Here is a 21,843-nt window from a genome sequence, read left to right on the forward strand (position 1 = left end):
GAGTCAATCTCCGACAAACGTAAGACGTAATGCATTTTACTGCAATTGAAAAGGGTGAGATGACTAGACAGTGTCATAGCCGTAGCCTATACCGTGCAAATAACAGACTCAAACAAGCTAAGGAAACAGTGGTATCGCTCAAACCAAAATATTTTACTTGACATCACACATTAAAATATTTTCGCAAAATGTTCAGGCATAGTTTGTGTACATGCTAAAATAATGCTGAGAAAAGAGAGGAACATTTTTTTAATTTCATAAAAAACTTTATTCAAATAATATTGATTCAGTTTTTCTATGCATGATTAGCAAAACCAAACATAGGAAACTAATTAATGAAACCTTTAAGCAGTATTGATGATCCATATGCTTGAATAAAACATATTCCCTACAGAAAACAATACTATGAGGCAACATATTCCCAGACACAAAAAACTGATTGCATGTCGTCGTATAATATCTTAAAATCACTTATTTGTATGGATTCCTTGCGAATGATCTGCAGTCACGACTAAACCCCGTCGATCAGCAAACGAGAATCATTTCATGAAGGAATATGGTTGTATCCATCCCTTGGTAGTTTAGTGGCGTGCTGTTCCCTCTTATTGGTTAAGAGTCTGCCATGTGTTAAATTAGCATGAAAGACGCAAGTGGCTGAGGAACCACTGGGGGCAAAGCTGGCAGTGCGTCACAGCCCTCGGAAAAAAGGTAGAAAAAAATAACTAAAGAACCGACAAACATGCGAGTCAATTCGTGCCAATGACAACAAAACCATTGGTGATCTCAGATGCGACCATACACCTCACCGTTACAGGTGGTACAGGATATGATTTCAGGAGGCAAGAGATCTGGGGTGTCTGAAGTTCTGTAAACAAGCAACAAAATCTGCTCTATAAAACCGTGACATGGAGGATGAACGGCTGAAGAAATAACTTGCGAAGGAAAAGGTACCAGTCTCCACCGCGTCACCTCTCTAGCATCACAGAACACAATGAAATAACGTCGGACGCCGAGGATGAAATGCGTTGAAGTTGAGACTGAAGAAACGCAATGGCGGTGAAGAGCTGTGACACGAAAATATAAACGGGAAAAGTTCGCCGGCATCCTTGAGTACTGAGTAAGTGAACTGAGAGGAAGAGTTATAAATGCTGAGAAAGTACATTATCTCTGCTGCTGAGATATAACTAAAGAGGAAGGTACTACTGTACTTGACACGGAGAAGAAACTTTTTGTAAAGTGTAGGAGTCATGGCTTCAGAGGAATCTACCGGGCTGGCCAAATCTGCAGCTGTGAAATTATCCGAAATGGGCCAAAGAACTAAACAGCTCGGTACAGCTATGCAAGACCCTAATCGGCAAAGACGGATTATTTTAGTGATTGTCTGTGTCGCACTTCTGTTAGATAACATGCTGTACATGGTTATTGTGCCGATCATACCCGATTACCTTGCTGATCTCGAAAGCGAACAATCAGAACACGCCCATGTAGCTGTGCACTCAAATTCCTCAAGCAACTATACAAGCCCGGGTAAAGTATCCAGGGATAACTTAGATTTGCAAATCGGAGTTCTTTTTGCGTCGAAAGCCATTCTACAGCTTCTAGTTAACCCCTTGTCAGGAACATTCATAGATCGTGTCGGATACGACATTCCACTTTTGATTGGACTCACGGTCATGTTCTTCTCAACCTGCATATTTGCCTTTGCCGAAAACTATGCTACTCTGTTCGTGGCCCGCAGTCTGCAGGGTCTCGGGTCAGCTTTCGCAGATACTTCTGGAATTGCCATGATTGCTGACAAGTACACAGAGGAAGCAGAGAGGAGTCGAGCCCTCGGCATCGCATTGGCATTCATCTCGTTTGGAAGCCTAGTGGCGCCCCCATTTGGGGGCATTTTGTACGAATTTGCGGGTAAAAGTGTCCCGTTCATCGTGCTGGCATGCGTTTGCTTAGCAGACGGTATTTTGTTATTGACTGTAATTAAACCATTCTCCAATAGGACTAGAGAAAACATGCCCGTCGGCACCCCTATTTACAGGCTCATGATGGATCCCTATATCGTCGTGGTGGCCGGGGCGTTGACAGTGTGTAATATCCCCTTGGCCTTTCTGGAACCCACAATAGCCAACTGGATGGAAAGCACCATGAATGCATCGAAATGGGAAATGGGACTCACCTGGCTACCGGCCTTTTTCCCTCATGTTCTGGGCGTTTATATTACTGTGAAGTTAGCGGCCGAATACCCCAACTTGCAATGGTTTTATGGAGCTCTCGGTATGGTTATCATTGGCGCTAGTTCATGCACTGTACCAGCCTGCAAAAACTTTGGACAGTTAATCGCCCCACTGTGCGGCATCTGTTTCGGCATTGCTCTCGTGGACACTGCCCTTCTGCCCACACTCGCATTTCTGGTAGACGTGCGTCATGTCTCAGTATACGGCAGTGTCTATGCTATCGCTGACATCTCCTACTCTGTCGCTTATGCCATGGGACCAATCGTTGCAGGTCAGATTGTTCATAACCTCGGTTTTGTGCAACTCAATCTGGGCATGGGTCTCGTCAATGTACTGTACGCACCCGCTCTCCTCCTGCTCAGAAATGTGTGCCAAATGAAACCGTCCTATTCTGAGAGAAACGTTCTCCTGGAAGAGGGACCCCAGGGACTGTATGATACCATAAAGATGGAGGAGCGTAAAGCCAAGAAGAAGGGCTATAGTTCAACGGGTAACTGCATGGTTAGTGATGAGAATGGCATTGACACGTTCAGAGGACATTCGAGGTCATATTCTGAGGAGTCATCTGGGCCTGAATATAGTTAAAATGAACAAAAACTTTACAACATACACACCCCTTTTGTGACTACAGGAACAGACAACCCACGAAAACAGTAGAGGTGCACTTGCCATGTAATGTACTGTAATAATGCGCAACGTATTTACCAAACCACCTAATCATGATTGTGTGACCAGTTCTTTCCAGATTTGCTTTTCTTTTACGATTACGTAAAACAATTAAGGACTTTTTTTTAACGTATATGAACAAGTCTGTAGTGAAGCGTTCACTCATCTAGACGTATACTTGGAGTGTTGTGAAAGGTTAAAATTTACAGTTGAATATGTGTGCATAACTATTGTATAGCATTGTACAAAGGTACATCGATTAATGTACTCCAAAATATATTTGCATATCTAGGGACTTAAATGCATAATACATGATGTATAGTGTTATCTGTTCGTACGCATAAAACAATATTATTATTTTTCTTTAAACTATATGTTCTGTAACCAATCACGTGGTTTGCTGCTATTATTAACACACAACGTGAAATTGAAAACCTAGGATTAGAATAAATCGAGTTTTGACACCACTGTCTGTATTCAGTCTTTATTTATTTGGATTATGTAGTCTATTTCTGGGATGCAATTGTGTATCATATGCATTATCTGTACATATGTGTACATATTAATGTAAATAATTAAAGCTGAGACATTTAGAACTATGCATATTTGAGGGTGTGTATGTATGACAAAGGAGCCTCCTGTTGAAATTAAAGTCGAAGTAATCCTATTCATTATAACTCAATGTAAAGCCGGCAATTGAGAATAATTTGTTCATTTGTTTGCTGTTATTTTAATAAATAATTTGAATCAAATGCCAGCAAAATAGGCTCTTCTTTCGTTTTATGAAGGGGCACACACTCAGTACACCATGCAAAAAGACAACATTATATTCTTACTTGCATAACAATTGTCTGAATTTATTTTCACGTTTCAGAAAGAAAACATTTGATTGTATAAGCATTTAAATGCGCATTATATAATGCATGAAATAAATGCATTCTTTTAAAGTGTAATATTGGATAGTCCGGGAATGAAAACACATACGAAGTTTCATTCCAATTAAACTGAAAATGTGTATGATAAATATGTTCACATTACGTTGCAGTTAAACGTGCATATACACACTCATGCAAGCTCCGCGGGCACACACAATACACCCATCCCCCTCCCCCTTTAATTAACACACAGACGCAGAGACGCACGCACACACACACACACCGTAAAATTTAAGAAAACCAGTGACAGTATCCAAGCGGAACCACCAGCCACAGGTAAGTACATTCATAGCCTATAGTATTCATACTTAATCACTTACCAATTAAGGTGTATGTATTACATCAATAATAATGTAGTACACTTATTCAATTTGATTCAACCAACTCACCAAAGTCGTCATTTTCCCAATACGACAAAGATGCCACCGGCTGAATGTCGTTTTAAGACATTAAGAATAACAAATTGCATGTCGACCATAAACATAAGAAAAAATCTCCCGTGGGACAAATCGAGTTTTAAACAGTTTAACCATGGAAAAACAATCCATGACTTCATACTCGTATAAACCAAATTGACGCAAATTAAAGTCCGACTGAGCCAACGGACCAAATTTATTAATTACACATTACTCTCAGAAAATAATGCGATTTCGAAGAAAAATTAAATAATTGCCTCCGTCATGTCAGCGAATGGTTTAGCAATTTATAACAGATTTATAACAGAACATATGCACCTGCTCGGCTAACAACAATCCAAATCCTTTATGGCATCGCGGCTGCTTCACGGTAACTCGTGCTATACGACTTTGTGGGCATAATAAATTGTTGGTAACATTTCTAAAAGCCAGATAGGCTGTATTAGTATTTTGTTCTTACCATAAAACAAACCAATACAACGTACAGAATTTATTAGGAAACAAAAACAATCACACATGTTGCTTTTTTCACCGTAAGTTTCACGGACAGTGTACCGGGTGCCAACGCACATTAGGAATACACTCCACAAGCTCGTTTTCAGCCATCTATAATTTCAAGAGCTTCCACAGACTATTTTCATACTCTCAATCTGAGGAGGGCTGGAAGTCCAAGCTGTCAAATAAAGACTTCCACGAATGAATCTCGATGGGAGGAGTTTCCTGCCTGCAGGGGTAGGTAGCGAATTACACCTACAAGCATCTTTGTTGAGCTCGCTGAAGAACTCCGCACCACTGATGGGGGCAAAGCAAGGATGCTGAGGAAGGGACCGGACTGGAACAGCTGTCAATGTGGAATCTTTTGTCGAGCGCGCACAAGCATGGACGGAAGAGACAATGCGGCTGAGTCCAATTTTGCGACCTTTTGAAGAGTCTCCAGAACACCTACCCCACAGGTAAGCAACTCTATTAATGTATTATAACGTACGACTCTCCGTTTTTAAAATATATAATGTTATAAAATATATAATTATATTGTGGAAAAGTCGAACAGAGTAGCCTATGCTGCCTGAGGACTCAGTCAAACAAAGTCCGCGTACAGGAGCCAGGGAGTGTTTGTATCGGAATGCAAACTTTCACGAGAAAACACTTAAACATAGGAAAACGATCACTAACAAGTAAGTGCTCGTTTCTTAACTTTTAAAATTTGAATTGCATATACATTTAAAAAGCCTCACACTATAACCTCTGCCTGCTAAACCGGGATTCTCTTGTTTATTCAACTACGTACACAGAACAGCAGAACAGATACAACAATAAACAACAACAATTTAATCAAGAAAAAAGTACTTGTTTATGTTTAGTGAATTTATAATTATGCCCAATGTATTGGGGTTTAAAAGGTATTCTGCTGGCTGAACAATAGTACTTGTTAGGAATAGTCGGGTACTGCTGTCGATATTTTTTCGTAAATAAAGAATATATATATATATATATATATATATATATGTGTGTGTGTGTGTGTGTGTGTGTGTGTGTGTGTGTTTTTTCTTGAGTTATTTAATTACAACAGCAGACATAGCTTTGCTGTATAATAAGTGATAGCTGCTTTACCCTTGAGAAGTAGGCTATCGTTATCGTTTCGATATATTTACCACGTGCTTTTCTGAATCTGGTTTTGTTATAATGCGGACCACGCCCACTCCGATTATCTCCAGACCCATTGAAACATTTTAAATACGTCCTAACATATTAACTCACTAGCAATGAACCCATAACATATTAACTCACCAGCAATACTCACACAACACCAAAAAGCTTCAGTTTTCTAGCCAACATGGTGTCCAGATTTGCCCACTCGTGAATACATATTCGAAGTTTTTAACTGATTGGCAATCTACCGACTATGTTATAGGGGGCTATCGTGCACTCGGACAGAACATGCAAGTACACAGTAAAATGCTCAGTGTTATATCAACTCTAGGATTAATACTGGACTGTGAAAGGGCCAGATTGAAATCTTTGTCTCATTTTTCATAGAATATTATTTCCTAGAAACCACAATGCAGTTGATGGCATGTGCGATGCATGTGTTTGTATGAAATTAGTTTTTATTAAAATCATTGAACAGAGAGAGCGGAGCGCACCCATCACGACCTCAGACGGTTCGAGCATTTCACCACCGGAAGAGACTTCGCAGAGACAAAGATGCCTGTCCTACAGCGAGAACAACCCAAAGGCTCCAAAGAAAACACGGTAAATATGATGTTCCGTAACTTTTTTCCATTGAACACTATTGCTGTATTGAAGAGCATTGAATAATCTACTTAATAGCTCATTGTACTATGGATTATATTATTCATACCCTATATGACGATGTACGTTTAACTGGACTATTTAAGTCAATTTAAATGCAACATATGTATAGGTGATATGTGGAAAGCACACGAGCACATAGATAAGCAAATTGTTAATGATGAAGCTGTATTTTCGTGCTCACTATACAATACTCAGTATCAAATCAGCAAATATATATTATAATTTAACTGGTCACTCAATGCTGTCTTCCAACCTTTCATAATGCTATTACTTTTTAAAATATTGATTTTTATGTCGTTTTCATAGATAGGCAGAGGTAATTCTTCGTCAGAGAGGCCTATAAGCAAATAGCTAGGTATAAAGATGTATGATGGCAGGGGCTACTCATTGGCTACACACCAGAAGAACTTTATTCAGTATCAGGGAATACATTTGGTGTATCAGTATTAATACTTTCTACACCTCAACAGAGAGAGAGAGAGAGAGAGAGAGAGAGAGAGTCAGAGAGAGAGAGGCACAGCTGGATGTGACTTTTTTGAATGTCACCATTTTTTTTATTAAATAAAATAACACAATCATTATTTGTATATGTGGGTGGTGTTTAAGTGTGGGCTCCAACATGGGCTCTGCATTCTCTGGCATCCAAAATAAATACACTAGAAATCAACTACAGATATACTTTCAACTGATTGAAATCATTAGACAATATTCTCCACCCATAGTGTGCAAAATGGCTGGAGAGGGAGAGGGGGGTTGTACTGACAGTGCTGCAACAACCAAAAAGCAGTGATGTGCTAGGTGTCACTGCCTGTATTTCCTGGAATACAAAGTTGGTGCACAATGAGCATGTGCATACTTGATCTAGAGATTTGCATATACAGAATTTCAAATTATGCCGTCATTGAAAGATGTCCAATCTGAGCTTCATCCATATTAGTTAAGAAGTACATTATTTTACTGATCAAACTCAAAAGCTCTCTTTCTTGATTTGACCCCACCAGTTTAACACAGAGGTGATTGAAGCTTGATTACACAAAACTTAAAATCCTGTTACACTTTAGTTCCAATTTCTTAAGATTTGACTAAAATAGTTGATCAGCAAGTTACATAATTTCAAAAGCTTTCTGCAAACAGGTAGTGTTGGCCGAGGGCTCGGTTCAGATTCAAGCACATGTCCATGTTACTGCATGTCCCCACTGGAGCCTCATCAGGGAAAATTCACTTACTGCACGCAGGGATAATTCAGCACCAACTGACTATGGATAATGTGCCCATTCACACACAGACATGCGGAAAACAGTGTTTTTATTAGAAAATCTGGCATACAGTGAGCTGTATGGTGGTACTTTAAAAATGAATTTATTTTTGCTCAACATCACTGTTAGAAATAAGGAAATGATAATAAGTGTTATTCCAAGTCTCTGCAAAGATATTTATTTGGCACAATCCTAATTAGCATTTTATTCTGTGAAACTAGCATATTGTGAAGCAATGAAAGTAATATTTCTCCCAAGAGGCTTTGGGGTTCATTCTTTATGTGTCTTCAAGCAACTTTCATCAATAATTAAGCACGGTTTGAAGAATGCAAACATAATAGAGAGCTTGTTAAAAATGATAGTGAATTCATAGATTAATGACATAAGACCATGACACAAGAAAGCCCTGGACAATGTCATGTATCTTGGTTCTGTTTTTGTAGTGTGAATTTTAGCATGTTTTGCTGCACTTGCTCTCTCTTTTTGGTTAGGTCTTGCCCAAGCTTCCAGTCCCACCTTTACAGCAGACCCTGGACACGTACCTGAAATGCATGGAACACCTGGTGAGCAAGGAGCAGTTCAGGAAGACCAAAGCCATCGTGGAGAAGTTTGGCGCTGCCGGAGGCGTTGGGGAACTCCTCCAGAAGAAGCTGCAAGAGAGGAGAGACAAAACCGACAACTGGGTAAACTACAGTAATGAGCATGCCTCACCAAACAGCTTTCATTAGACATGAGGAGAACATTTCACCCCATACTGCATTCATCACTGAAATGGTGCTATAGGTTGATGGAACCCTTGTCAAGATTCAAGTGACAGTACTGCCTGCTTTGGAGTTACAAATGCCACAGTTACTTTATGCCACAAATCCCAAAATGCCCTATATGTAGCCATTATGATTCCAGCAAGTTCTCAGAAACTGATCTTTTCTGGGCCAATCAAAAACATGCACAAAAAAACTGAAATATCAAAAAACCGAACTTTATGAACGGAAGTTTCAGATCTAGTGCTTTATGGTACACAGGCTTGTTCACATGACAGCTTACACGGTAAACATGCTTCTTTTAAGAAATATATGACCCTTCTCATAAATAAACTCCGCACAGAGAATATTGCCATATTCTGAATATTTTTCTCACAATGTGAATTATGGTCACAGCATGTTAGGTGTGGTCACTCTGTGGACCATTGAAAGGAGGAACAGGATCAGCCAAAGAGATCAGGCAACAACAGCAGCTTTACGGTAACAACCTAACAGACAGGCAAAGCAAAACACATAACCAACAAACAAAGCTGTCAGACCATTATTAACGACAGGACATTAAATGCCAATCTGAAACAAAACAAGTTAAACAATCCTGAGCTGCAGGAAACCCAAAAATGTAATTGGTTCTACTATAAATTAACAAAGAGCCAAAGGCCTTCATTTCAGTTTTCCGGAAAAGAGGTCAATTCATTTCAGCTGCCATGATTAGCGACGTGCTACATCCGCTCCCATGCATGTGAGAGGGGGTGGCGCTGTCTATGGTCCTGCAGCATGGTCCAAGGCTGCCAAAGCACTCCCATGGTGCTACAGTGACCAAGGCCCCAGATAGAGCAGTGCCCTCTGCTCCTGTCTATCCCTGGACCACAATGGTCCTCTGTATATTTGAATTATTTTAAATACTCTGATTTAAACAGGAATGCTGGGGTGTGCATTTATTTGTCCAGTGAATATTATTTGTATATTTAGACTACTATAAATCTTCTGACTTGTAAGGGAAGACTCTACAGTGAAATATATTTTAATGCTTTTAATTAAAACAGAAGTAAATGGTTTTCTGGTTTTATGAAATTTATTCTTACTATCCGACATGCACACTGTGCTCTCAATACACTGAATACACCGGCTCCATTTGTTCTTCTCTTTATGAATCACAGTAAAATTATATGTGCCAATCTTGTCATTGATCATTCTTTAAAAACATACAGCCACTCTTTTATGAATTATGAATACATTATAATGTTACAGTGCATTTTGAGAAGGGGTGTGGCCAATTTTATAATGTGCTCTCAGCCGGGATGTCATTGGGTCTCAGCTAACATCTTTAAAAATATTATCACTTCAGTAAAAGATACATCTGGAAAGGTTCAAGACCACCACTTAAAAATGAATGCGTGCTTTGAAGGTTCATACGGCAATTAAAAACTGGCCCACTACATGTGAAATAGGGAGCCAATTCATCTAATACTAATGAATTAGAAAGGAGGTTCTGCAACAGCGTCCAAAAATGAATACAGAAAATACAGAGGCCACTTCCTTCCGTTTCAAGATTTACCTTCAAACATGACACTGTAATACAAAGAAGAACATAGAATTTTCAGAGAAGTTACGCAAAAGGTCAGCCCTTTGAGATTAGAATAAATGAGATACCAATTCATATGTGCTGCTCATGAATGGATGGTACTTGAGTGTGCACAAATTGGGCATTTGTATGCGAGCGGTTATCTGTTCTAATAAAGTGTGCTCACTTTGCGATCAGAAGTAGCCTTGGTGCTTGCCGCGTGCGGCAAATTAACATTAAGTAGCATGTTTACGATTCGTTAATGAATTACCTCTATCAATGAGATCCATCCATCACTTGATCTGCGGGATCAATTAGCCCCTGTTTTTTTATTACTGGGAGATGCTTTACAGCCCCTACTGTGGAGCATCTCATTGATTGAGGGCACGGATATCCTTGGATGACACAATGCATGTAAACCATTTATAAAAGGGGAAACGGAGAAGAGGAGAACCCGTGCCGGAGCTGCAGATCCATCATGTGTTTCATTTGCTTTCAGAGAGCTCAATCCATCAGGCGGGAAATGTGATCAGTCGGCTGAGGATTAATCTGGTGCGGCCAGATCTATCAAACTCCCACTCCGAAGCCACGTTTCCTCCCTCACTCTCTTTTTCTCTCTCCCTTCGCTATCTCCCTCTCTCCCCCACTCTCTCTCTTCCCCCTCTCCCTCCCTCTCTCTTCATCTCCCCCTCTCTCTCTCTCTCCCTCCTTCTCTCTCTCTTCCCCCTCTACTTCCCTCTCTCCCTCCTTCTCTCTTCCTCTCCCCCCTCTCTCTCTCTCCCTCCTTCCTCTCTCTCTTCCCCATCTCCTTCCCTCTCTCCCTCCTTCTCTCTCTCTCCCTCTTTCTCCCCCCCCCTTCTCTTTCCCTGTACTGACAGCCTTTCCCACTCTGCTGCCTTCAAGGCCACATCTCAAACGAGTGACTTCCATCCTCCCTTCTAATGAACCGCGCTCACGACTCGGAACTTATTTTGACATAGCTGACGCCGTCATGGAAACAGAACGGCGCAGAGCCATTTCAAGGTGTCAGGTTTGTAAAACATTGTGACAACGTGTTCTTTTTTTCTCTATATACAACTCAAGGTGTATGACTACTGGCTGGAAGACATGTACCTGAACAACAGACTGGCACTTCCTGTCAACTCCAGCCCGGTCATGGTCTTCCCAAAACAGAGCTTTCGAGATCGCAGTGATACTCTCAGGTGCATACACTCAGCATTATACTGATTCAGAACTACGACATACAAAGGGATGAACATCCGTCTTATGCACTATATTATTAACTCCCAGCTCCAACTCACTCAGTGATGTGGCAGGTATGTGTCTATAATAGACTGCTCTTCATCAGATCATAAACAGAGTATATTTTATTTTGATATGCTTATGTATCATCAATGAGTTGGAGGAACATCAATGTAGTGTAATATTTGAAAACAAGTATTCGATTCAGTTCTATTCTATTTGTAAGCATAATTCAGATGTAGTGGAGATAGAAATGCTGAGAGAATACAGCCGTCCCACAGCTCAAGCTGTAAATCTCTGCCATTATCAAATGCAGTGCGCCTTAATATGCTTTGTATTCCTACTAGACCATAAACACAGTCATTCTCCATTAGCTTTTGTCACTTCACGGAACACAAAGTCAACACTTCCAGTGCACTGAGAGCAACGCTTAATATACTGGCAGAAGCCGCTATTAGATTAAGACCCACAGAGCCCGGCGCCCATTGGAGACGTATAGCTTGGTTAATGCCAGCTGAGAGGTACTGCCCTCCCACTCCCCTTTACATTGATCACGCTGCATGCAGAGGGGGAGGCCAGATGAATTTGATAAGGCACGAGGGCTGATGCGCCTGTGTTCTGCGTAACTAGAAACACTCTCCCTCGCAGTGACACATCCAGCTGATGCGTATCTCTGCAACCTGCTACCCCCCCCCCCCCACGCACCCCAAACCTAATTACCCTTTCAACTCTGAAAGACAGACAGGCGTAAGGAGGAGGGGGCTCCGATGTGTCACACGGGCAGGCGGCTTGATGGCTGGCAGAGCATGGATGCGAACAGGCCGGGGAGATGCTTGCACGGGGTCCTAACTCGCTGAGGGTTAAATGCGAGCACATCTTCACCCCATAGCTACTGCTCCCGAAGGAACAATACTTATATCAGCTATGGGTGCTGTCTTTACAGCTGAATGCCCACCAGACCGTGCATTCAACTGACACCTCGTTTAATGTAGTTAGAACCGAGATAGGACAGGCTGGGTACATTATCCATTTATATAATTACCTTTCCCAACATTATCAATTAAGGCACACCCCATTTGCATGTTCTGGGCTCTCCCTTATACATACTGTTTACTGAATGTTTATTCCCAGTTGAATAAACTGATTTACTGACTTATTTCTTTAAATAGAAACCACACAGTCCAAATATTGTTCACCAGTATTATAAGTAATACCATTCAAACGCTTACAACTATATATAAAAACGGACCTCTATATATTTGACTAATTGGGTAAATGATTCAGTGTATATACATTTTTGTAAATTAATTTGTTGATTTCCATTTTCTCAGATTTGCTGCTCATCTAATCTCTGGAGTTCTGGAGTACAAGGCTCTTCTTGACGGGTATGCTTCATCATGTGTTTCCACAATCTTTCCCGTGGCTAACAATTAGGCCATAGTCGCGTGGAGTAGAGGAGTCCCTTCTACAGTCCATATGTAATCTGCACTGCATCAGGGATAACTGCGGTAGGATGTCTCATGGGGAAAATAAACAAATAGTCATAGCGGCACTCAGGGAGTGTAAATGGGGTCAATCCTCTTTCTTTGCTCATTAGCGACACCTTTGGTCAATCAAGAAACTGCAATAGTGCTTGTGCACAGCCCTGCGAAACTGACTTAGGACAGTGCAGTAATAGGACATGCATGCTTTATAGTTGACTTCAGGCTTTCAAAATTAGGGGTTTGACTTAAAAAAAATAACTCGGGTTTGGGAATTGTATTGTATGACTGAAATAAATCAGGTTTAGGGCATTGTATTCTAGAGCATGAAGTTGCTTGTTGCATGTTATTCTTGACATGTGGCTTCCAAATGCAGATGCATGTTTGATTCAGAGCAAATTTTGAAGCAAAACAGATAATAATTCAGTTGAATTGAATAAAGTGTCAAGACTTGTCATTTGAAGTGTGTTCCTGTGTGGGTGTGCATGTGTGTGCCTGTGTGTTTCTGCGTATGTGTGTGTGTGTGCGTGCGTGTGTGTGTATGCTTGTGTATGTGTGTATGTGTGTGCACGTGTGTGTATGTGTGTGTGGGTGTGTGCGTGCGCACATGTGTGTGTGTGCGTATGTGTGCATGCGTGTGTGTGTGTTTGTGTGTGTGCATGTACATGTGCATGCGTGTGTGTGTATGTGTGCATGTGTGTGGCAGGCGGGCCCTGCCTGTGGAGTACGCTCGGGGCCAGCTGGCTGGCACGCCTCTCTGCATGGAGCAGTACTACAGGCTCTTCTCCTCCTACCGCCTGCCCGGGCCTAAGAAGGACACACTAGTGGCCCAGAAGAGCAGTGTGATGCCAGAGCCGGAGCACATCATCGTGGCCTGTAAGAACCAGGTCTGGAAACACAGCACGAGCTGCCGCCGCCTTATCCTCTTCCATACACACCGCTGCAATGCAACTGTAGTGGTACTAGTAGCACTGGTGCAATGCAAAATGTTCAGGATTAGCAACCAGTGCAGAAAAACTTATAGCATAGCATAGCAAGTATTTTAAGTTTGTTTATCTAAGAAATAAGTAACGGAAAGGTTGCTGCTGCTGGCCGAAGTCTATGTCACATGTCAGGCAACTATGTCACGTTTCCCCATTACGCCGCATTAGGGACAAACAAAAATGGAGACCGAGACCTCACCTGGAAAACCTTCCAAGGGCAAGCAATCCATGCCCTGCAAGGCCACCCCCTGGGGAGATGCAGATGTGTAACTAAATTACTGGAGATTGAATCTGCCAGTTTCTCTGAAAGCTCCTCTAAAAACCCACGAGAACAATTGATCGGCGCAATGGCATTATTTTGAAGCAGGACAATGACGTTGATGCATTTGCCTCTCGTGCCTCGCTCATTAAATGCACTTTCATTATCCAAGCACCGTGGTTAACTGCGCAACTGACCTCCTCATGGTAGCTATTCCAATCAATTACATTAAAATAACCTAGAGAAACAATATTTCCATTGGCTGGGTACTGTGGTTACACTAATGGCCTATGTAAAGTATAGCATCACAACAAGCACATTATCCTATACAGTAAGTTATGAGTTACATTTTACCACCAAATTACTATCAATATACGTATTCATAACTAATACGATGTGGTCAAAGGGTAATGAAGAGCTGTTTCTATCATTGCAATGTTTGTATGTCTCCAGCAGTAGGCTACTTTGATACTGACGCATTAAAACAAAAGGAATTTCAGCTAACCCTATATACTTTCACTCCTGGTTCTACTTCTGTTCCAGTTCTTCGTTTTGGACGTCGTCATAAACTTCCGCCGGCTCAACGAGAGAGACCTCTTCACACAACTGGAGAAAATCGTGAAAATGGCGGCCAACGCGGAGGAGCGGCTACCTCCCATTGGCCTGCTGACGTCAGACGGCAGAACGCAGTGGGCCGAGGCCCGGAGCGCGCTGATGAAAGGTTCGACATTTTAACAATGGCTGAACATTTTCAAGGCTAACTCCACTCTCCTGTAAGCTATGCACATAATTACGCTACCATTCAAATGCTGTAAGAAATGGACCAGTAACCATATTATATCGACAATAAACATAAGGAGGTTCTTCTTGTTTTTTTAAATTTATTTATTTATTTATTTTGTTTTGTTTTTGTGCGGGTGCTCACTGCCATCTACTTTAAGCAGCCTTTGCCTTCTCACTATTAAAGGCGCATATAAATTGCAAATGTGACATTCGCCGGAATGGGGTGTATTTTTCAAACCAATCCTACTTACAAAGGTTTTCTTTTGTCTTCAGATTCAACAAACAGAGACTCTCTGGATGCGATAGAGAGGTGCCTGTGTCTGGTTTGTCTGGACGATCCCAGCGGAGTGGAGCCAACTGACACTAATAGAGCCTTGCAAATGCTCCACGGCGGCGGTCACAACAAAAACGGCGCTAACCGCTGGTACGACAAGCCCATGCAGGTAAAAAAAAAAGAAAGAAAAGAAAATCAGAACTTGGGTGCAGCTGTGTCTGCTACTCAGCTTATATACAAAGCATTTTGTAATTTAAATGGAGAAATAGGCTACTGTTTCTATATTTTGTGCTGTATACATTTGCCAGCAACGAAAATGAATCCTGCGTTTGTCAATTGAATTGAAAGTGAAATTTAGACGATTTCCATCTCAGTTTGTTATAGGGGCAGATGGCGTCTGTGGCGTGGTGTGCGAACACTCTCCCTTCGAAGGAATCGTTCTCGTGCAGTGCTCAGAGTATCTTCTTAAATACATGTAAGCACCCCCACAATACACGTACAATTCTTTCCCTGACACTGCCTTTTTTTAGATACAGTTTTAATGACAGATCAGTGAACCCGTGCAATGAAAGATGAGCCGGTACCGCGCACCAACGGATGATTAGAGCAGCAAAACAGAATGTGGAACGCCGCAAGTTATTGATTTGTAAAAAATAAAAAAAGTATCAAAGCACACAAATCATTAGGGCTATCGCACGCTCCCGGCTGCGCTGCCGCTAGAAGAGGCTGTGGATCCCGCGGTAGTAGCAGAAGGCAGCACAGAACCTGTGGCCATGTTCTCTACAGGAAAGGAAGTCCCTCCAAGCTGGTGAGGGCGGCCAGCGTCAGCGAGCTTCCTGCCCCCCGGAGACTCCACTGGAAATGTTCCCCCGAAGTCCAGGGGTTCCTGGCATCGTCGGCAGACAGACTCGAAAGGCAAGTGCATTAGGACCTTCCCCTGGCACTGTTTCACTACGCGACAGCTCTTTTAAAAAATTTAAAACACTGCCAAGCGTTCCGTCCCAGCTGTTTTGTAAACTGCCATGTTTGATACAGTTGACATTCTTTAAACGTTGAAAAAGAATAACAAATGACAAGCCTTGTTTTTGTATCGGGAATTAGCCAATATTTCTTCACAAAAAATCTTTAATTATATTAGCTGTACCACCTTTTGGAAATGGAATTTGATTACCCAAACATGAATTCAAAGATTATTTGAAAATCTCAACAACAATGTGATGTTTCCAATCATTCAGGTCGGTAAGAAATCTGGACATGGATGCTTACAAGTTCAAAATTTATGGAAAGGAATTCATCAAAAAACAGAAAATGAGTCCAGATGCATACATACAAGTCGCGCTTCAGTTTGCATTTTACAGGTAAGAATTTGGTAACAAAACTTTTCTGAACTAAACTCTTAATGTTTGTTGCTTTTAATGGAACAGGCAAAGTAAACAGGAAATTTAGATGGTTTATACAAACCATGTCTTCACTTAATTATATAATTCAGCAGAAAATAGTTCAGTTTTCGTTCACTATTACAAAATCAAACATTTTATATAAGTAATAATAATCAGATCAGGAGTAAAAGAAAGTGTATGTAGCATTGTGTACAATAAGTACAATATATCTAGTGTCTTTGTGATAAAATCCAGTTTGTACTGTAATTCCTTTATCTGTGTGATCAATTGCAGTGAAATGTCAAAAGGCCTCCAAGGAATTGTACTGTATGCCCTGGCTGCATTTTGACAGTATTTATATTGGGTAATTTGAAAAGCCATGTGTGTGGATACAAATGAATAACAACTCAGAATACATCAGTGTTAACGTGAGGCGGAAACTGTGCTTGTCTCTTCAACTCGGCCGATCAGGTGTAATGGACGGGCTGTGTCGACGTACGAGAGCGCTTCCATCCGCCGTTTCCGAGAAGGGCGGGTGGACAACATCCGCTCCGCCACGGCGGAGGCCCTGGCCTTTGTGAGATCGATGACGGATGAGAAGTCCTCTGTGCCCGTGCGCCATTTTTCTTACTTACTCCCAATTACCGCAAATCTCCCCTAACGCTATCCACTCTGCAGTTTGGAGTCTGGGAAATGGAGCACAGAGCCATCTCCCAGCCTCTCTATGACTCTGCACTGGGCACATACATGGACCAGACCTGGGTCAAATACGTATTTGTTTTGGATTCAAATACTTTTCTGTGCTCAGTTGATCTTGCCTGGTGTCACTGAGCCTGCCAGTATGACCAGAAGAGGCAGGGTTTGAACTTTTTGAGAGTATTTCATTGGTTCCAGTACACCGGACAAGATCAGTAAAGTGTAGAAAAGTATTTGAATCCAAAACAAATGCGTATTTGACCCAGGTCTGATAGGGACACATATATGCCCTAAATACATACATGCACACACATGTTCATACTCACTCTTATGAATTCCTATAACCTCTAATTTGCATGGAATGTGCAGAAAGGTTGTGTTTTGTGTATTTGGTTATAGCACGTGCTACACTGGCTCATCTGTTTGAAATGGGTTTGGATTTGCCTTTCTAGGATGCTGAGAAGATGAAACGACTGTGGGACGCTATAAATGCCCAGACCAATTACACTGTTCTAGTAAGTATTTCATTATTTCAAAATTTAATACATATGAATGCATGTGTCTCTGTGTTCGGGGATGTGTGTGTGTGTATATATAATTCATTGAATTTCAGATTAGCTATATTTATTAAGATGACACGATTTGACATTTAAGTAACATTTAAACTTGGAACTCAACTCTCATAGAACAACTATTACTCATAAGAACAACTCTTGTAAATTATGTTAAATTATATTATCAGGTTAGAATTCAACAACACAGAAGAAGCATATATTTGGGTTTTATTTCTGCTTCAGTTCCAAAGACAGAAATGACATATGTCTATTAATTAATCTTATAGGCAATCACAGGGATGGCAATAGACAATCATTTATTGGGACTGCGAGAGATCGCACAGGAACTGAAAATGGAAAAACCAGAGATCTTCACTGATGAAACGTACCTGAGCAGTAACCAGTTCATTCTGTCCACAAGCCAGGTAAGAAAACAGTCTATAGATTTTAATAACCATAAAAAACATCATTATTAATAAGGACTCGATAAGAAAGACTGTTGTGTTTAGTACCGAAAGCTCTGCATTCTAAGCAATCTGCAATCCAATCTAGATTGACCGGGGAAATCTTGAACAGATAGATTTCAGAAACCACACCCCTCCCCTTCCCCGCTAAATCTCCACACAGGTACCCACCACTGTGGAGATGTTCTGTTGCTATGGGCCCGTGGTTCCCAATGGCTACGGTGCCTGCTACAATCCCCAGCCGGACCACATCGTCTTCTGCGTGTCCAGTTTCCGGGAGAGCACGGAGACGTGCTCGGCCGTGTTCACGGAGGCGCTGGAGGGCTGCCTGCTGGAGATGAGGGATCTGTGCAATAGGTGCAGTGCCGCGGTCAAGCCCACCAATCAGAAGGAAGGGGCTGCCAAGCCCACCAATCAGAAGGAAGGGGCCGCCAAGCCCACCAACCAGAAGGAAGGGGCCGCCAAGCCCACCAACCAGAAGGAAGGGGCCGCCAAGCCCACCAACCAGAAAGAAGGGGCCACCAAGCCCACCAATCAGAAGGAAGGGGCCGCTAAGCCCACCAACCAGAAGGAAGGGGCCGCTAAGCCCACCAACCAGAAGGAAGGGGCCGTTGAGCTGGTGAGAAACGGAAATAAGCCATAATCGAGGAGAGCTCGTCAAACAGCGGACTCTCCTGACCCTTCTCAGTCACAAGCACTGCGCTGTGACAGGGGACTCATCATGTAGATGTATGTGCTTTTTATTGGCGTTTCGCGAAGATTCAAAATTTAATTACATTTGCTAAATGTAGAATATTTTTCACTCACGGGTGCAAATATAGTGAGAATATTTTAAATGAAATATACAAATACAAGAATATTTATCTAGCCAGCTACACGCTCATTATGGAGGATTATGGTACTTTGGCGGACTGCCATCTTGGACTAGAAAAGAGTAAACAGACTGCATAGCAATGGCTGATGAAATTCATTCAGAAAGAACTTAATTTGTTTTGTTTACAGTAATATTTAATCTGAAAATTCAAACTATTAGAAAAAAATGCCTCTGTTAGGAAATGAAGGCAGTTGAGGTCAAATTAAAAATCTTTAAGCTTACTGTACAACATGAACCTCTTGTTTTGTCAGTGGCAGTCTTTGGTTGGGTAATAAACACAACATATGACTACTAATTGGAAATCAGGGTAGGACATATCTAAGCATCCAAGTAGAACAGAACAGTGTGCTGTCATCAACCTTGCTAAATACACAGACCTAAAAATGGATATTAGAAATATCTTATGTAGGTCACCCTGAATGCAGTTCATCTTTAAATAAATACTTTAAATAATACTTCTAAACTATGTAGTGGAATAAAAATCTCTTCAGCTGTTCATCAGTCAAAAAATTGTTTAAAGTTACTTCTTTTGTAGAATGCATAATTCCCTTGCTGCATAGTACAGCATCCACAAATATTACCATAGACATTTTCTGTGAAAGGTTTATTTTTTAAATCACTGTCTGTGCAAATTTTATACAAATATAATCAAAGTTGTTGCATAGATACATTTTGACATTCAAATGGTTATGTGTTCAAAGTGCAATACAATTGACATGGCCAAATGAAGGTCAGAAAACTTTTGCATTAACATGAATCATAGATTTTGCTTCAAACATTGTTTACAAACATGTAACTTGTGTTAAGTAAATAAATAAATCTGTCATGGTTAAAATAGATTTAGCTGCCAAAGAGAAAAATCTGAATTTCTAGGTTAACTCCAATAGAAAAAATAGTATTTTATGTAGCACAGTGTTGTAAATATGGTACCAGTGGGTCATTAACAAAAATGAATGTCAAATTCCACGTTGATGACATACAGCAAATCACTGGGAAAACAGTGAATGAATGGTAACTCATGAACAAGATTGTTACATTTATAGTTTTGTTATTAGAAAGTTTATGTGACTCAATATGTGTTTGAGTACTTACCAAGTTTAGCTTGTGTCATGAAAAATGAGTATGTCTATGGAAATTGTGCTGTAGCAATACTATAAAAAAGGGAAATTTAATTAAAAATAAAAGGTCTATATGACCTACAAACATGTATTCTGTAAGAGTCAGGTGCAATATGTCCATTGACCCATTGTGGGTTTTGTGATGTGTGAACCTTTATCTGCTAAGACATAGCTAGGTAATATATCTTTAAAATTATTTATGCAATAAAATATATAAAGCAAAAATAACGTCATACAGTACATAAAAGTGAAAATGGACCGGGTAACTCTGCATTTCTTTTTTAAGAATTCTTGTTCCCACAAATTTGTGAACATGATGAAAACTATCATACCTCTACACATGTATTCAGTCTAGCAGTCGAAGGAATATACTGCACGTCGTCTTTGTCAAAATGTTACATTATGAGTAGAACTATTTAAATATGAAGTGTATCACTGCACAAAAGTGTATCTATGTAGACAGGCTTGTGTTAGAAATATAAGATGTTCATTTTCATATTAATTGAATTAAGAAAAGCAGTGATTAGATCCATTGAACTTTCAAAATCATGTCGTATGTGCAATGCTGTGTTAGACATGATGTTCATGACACTGAAATCAAGTCTCTTTAATTATTTACAAAATACTAAGAGTGAATTATATGCACAATTAAGTTATTTCATGAATACATGGTGCACTTTAAATAGGTTTATATAATACCAATGTTTCTCTGTTGCTTTGGCATACATATCATTCATCTGTCGTACTGGAAAATATTTTAACCTATGTGAATTATGACAAAAGTCATTTATGCCTTAAATTATATTAACTCTGAATTGTTTATGTTCTGAAATTTTGGAGAAAAAAATGCATGGAGAAAATTAATACTAATGTAGGGACATATATTCAATTGTTTTAATTTGGGGAAAATATGCAAGCCTTTCTTGTGATAAATCGACACTTATAAAAGTGAACTTTTTATGTATCTTTTAAGTGAACTACAACAGTACTGCTACTTGACACTTTTAATTTAATTTCTGTTCATTTCTGTCATCTTATATTTGAGATCAGTTGAATTGTCCTTTGTGTATGTAGTAATTTTATGTATAAAGTCATGATGAACATAGAAAAATTTAAAATATAGTATAATATTTATTTTTGTAATGTGGACAACATGGGTGCATAAATGTATTTTCATCAGGTTATGTTGTGACATGTGTATAAAAAGAATTATATAGTACGAATGTATATTGTAATCTTGTGATGTAAAGATCAATCTTATCTGAAAATAAAGCTTATGAATAGTTGAAGAACTGGCTCTCTCTTGAAGTGTCGCATCTTTAAAAGGAATCAAGGAAGTAGCTTTGTCCTCGTCAATGGTTTCCACCGAAAGTGTTTCTCCAGTGCTTTCTAAGTGGATGACAAATGCTAATTAGCGGACTTCCTGGTTTCATCAATAAACAAGTATTCTGGGGTATTTCAGAAGTAACCTGCTGCGTTTGTCTGGCAATGAGAGGCTTCCTTCATATCTCAAAGCATCAGGCTATTGATCCATGAGAACATCTAAGGCCCCGAGAAACAAGTTTGAATTTCACACTCGGACCCGTTCAGACCC

The 21,843-nt window shown here is 40.4% G+C and overlaps 2 protein-coding genes across 2 annotated transcripts; both read left to right on the forward strand.

Annotated features, from left to right (window-relative positions):
- The first annotated feature begins 690 nt into the window (after window positions 1-690).
- Window positions 691-2,865, forward strand: slc18a3a (solute carrier family 18 member 3a). Its single transcript, XM_064319225.1, has one exon. It carries the CDS (start codon window positions 1,248-1,250, stop codon window positions 2,814-2,816), a length of 1,569 nt encoding a protein of 522 aa, XP_064175295.1. The 5' UTR covers window positions 691-1,247; the 3' UTR covers window positions 2,817-2,865.
- A 2,056-nt stretch (window positions 2,866-4,921) lies between these two features.
- On the forward strand, window positions 4,922-21,558 carry chata (choline O-acetyltransferase a). The gene is made up of 15 exons (XM_064319246.1): window positions 4,922-5,201; window positions 6,377-6,501; window positions 8,312-8,503; window positions 11,226-11,344; window positions 12,716-12,769; window positions 13,572-13,752; window positions 14,651-14,828; window positions 15,164-15,333; window positions 15,539-15,639; window positions 15,951-16,079; window positions 16,400-16,522; window positions 17,015-17,156; window positions 17,692-17,754; window positions 18,081-18,218; window positions 18,421-21,558. Exons 2-15 carry the CDS (start codon window positions 6,454-6,456, stop codon window positions 18,898-18,900), a joined length of 2,118 nt encoding a protein of 705 aa, XP_064175316.1. The 5' UTR covers window positions 4,922-5,201; window positions 6,377-6,453; the 3' UTR covers window positions 18,901-21,558.
- Window positions 21,559-21,843: the final 285 nt, after the last annotated feature.

This window comes from Anguilla rostrata, chromosome 2 (genome assembly GCF_018555375.3).
Source record: "Anguilla rostrata isolate EN2019 chromosome 2, ASM1855537v3, whole genome shotgun sequence".
In the NCBI taxonomy this organism is placed as follows: Eukaryota; Metazoa; Chordata; class Actinopteri; order Anguilliformes; family Anguillidae; genus Anguilla; species Anguilla rostrata.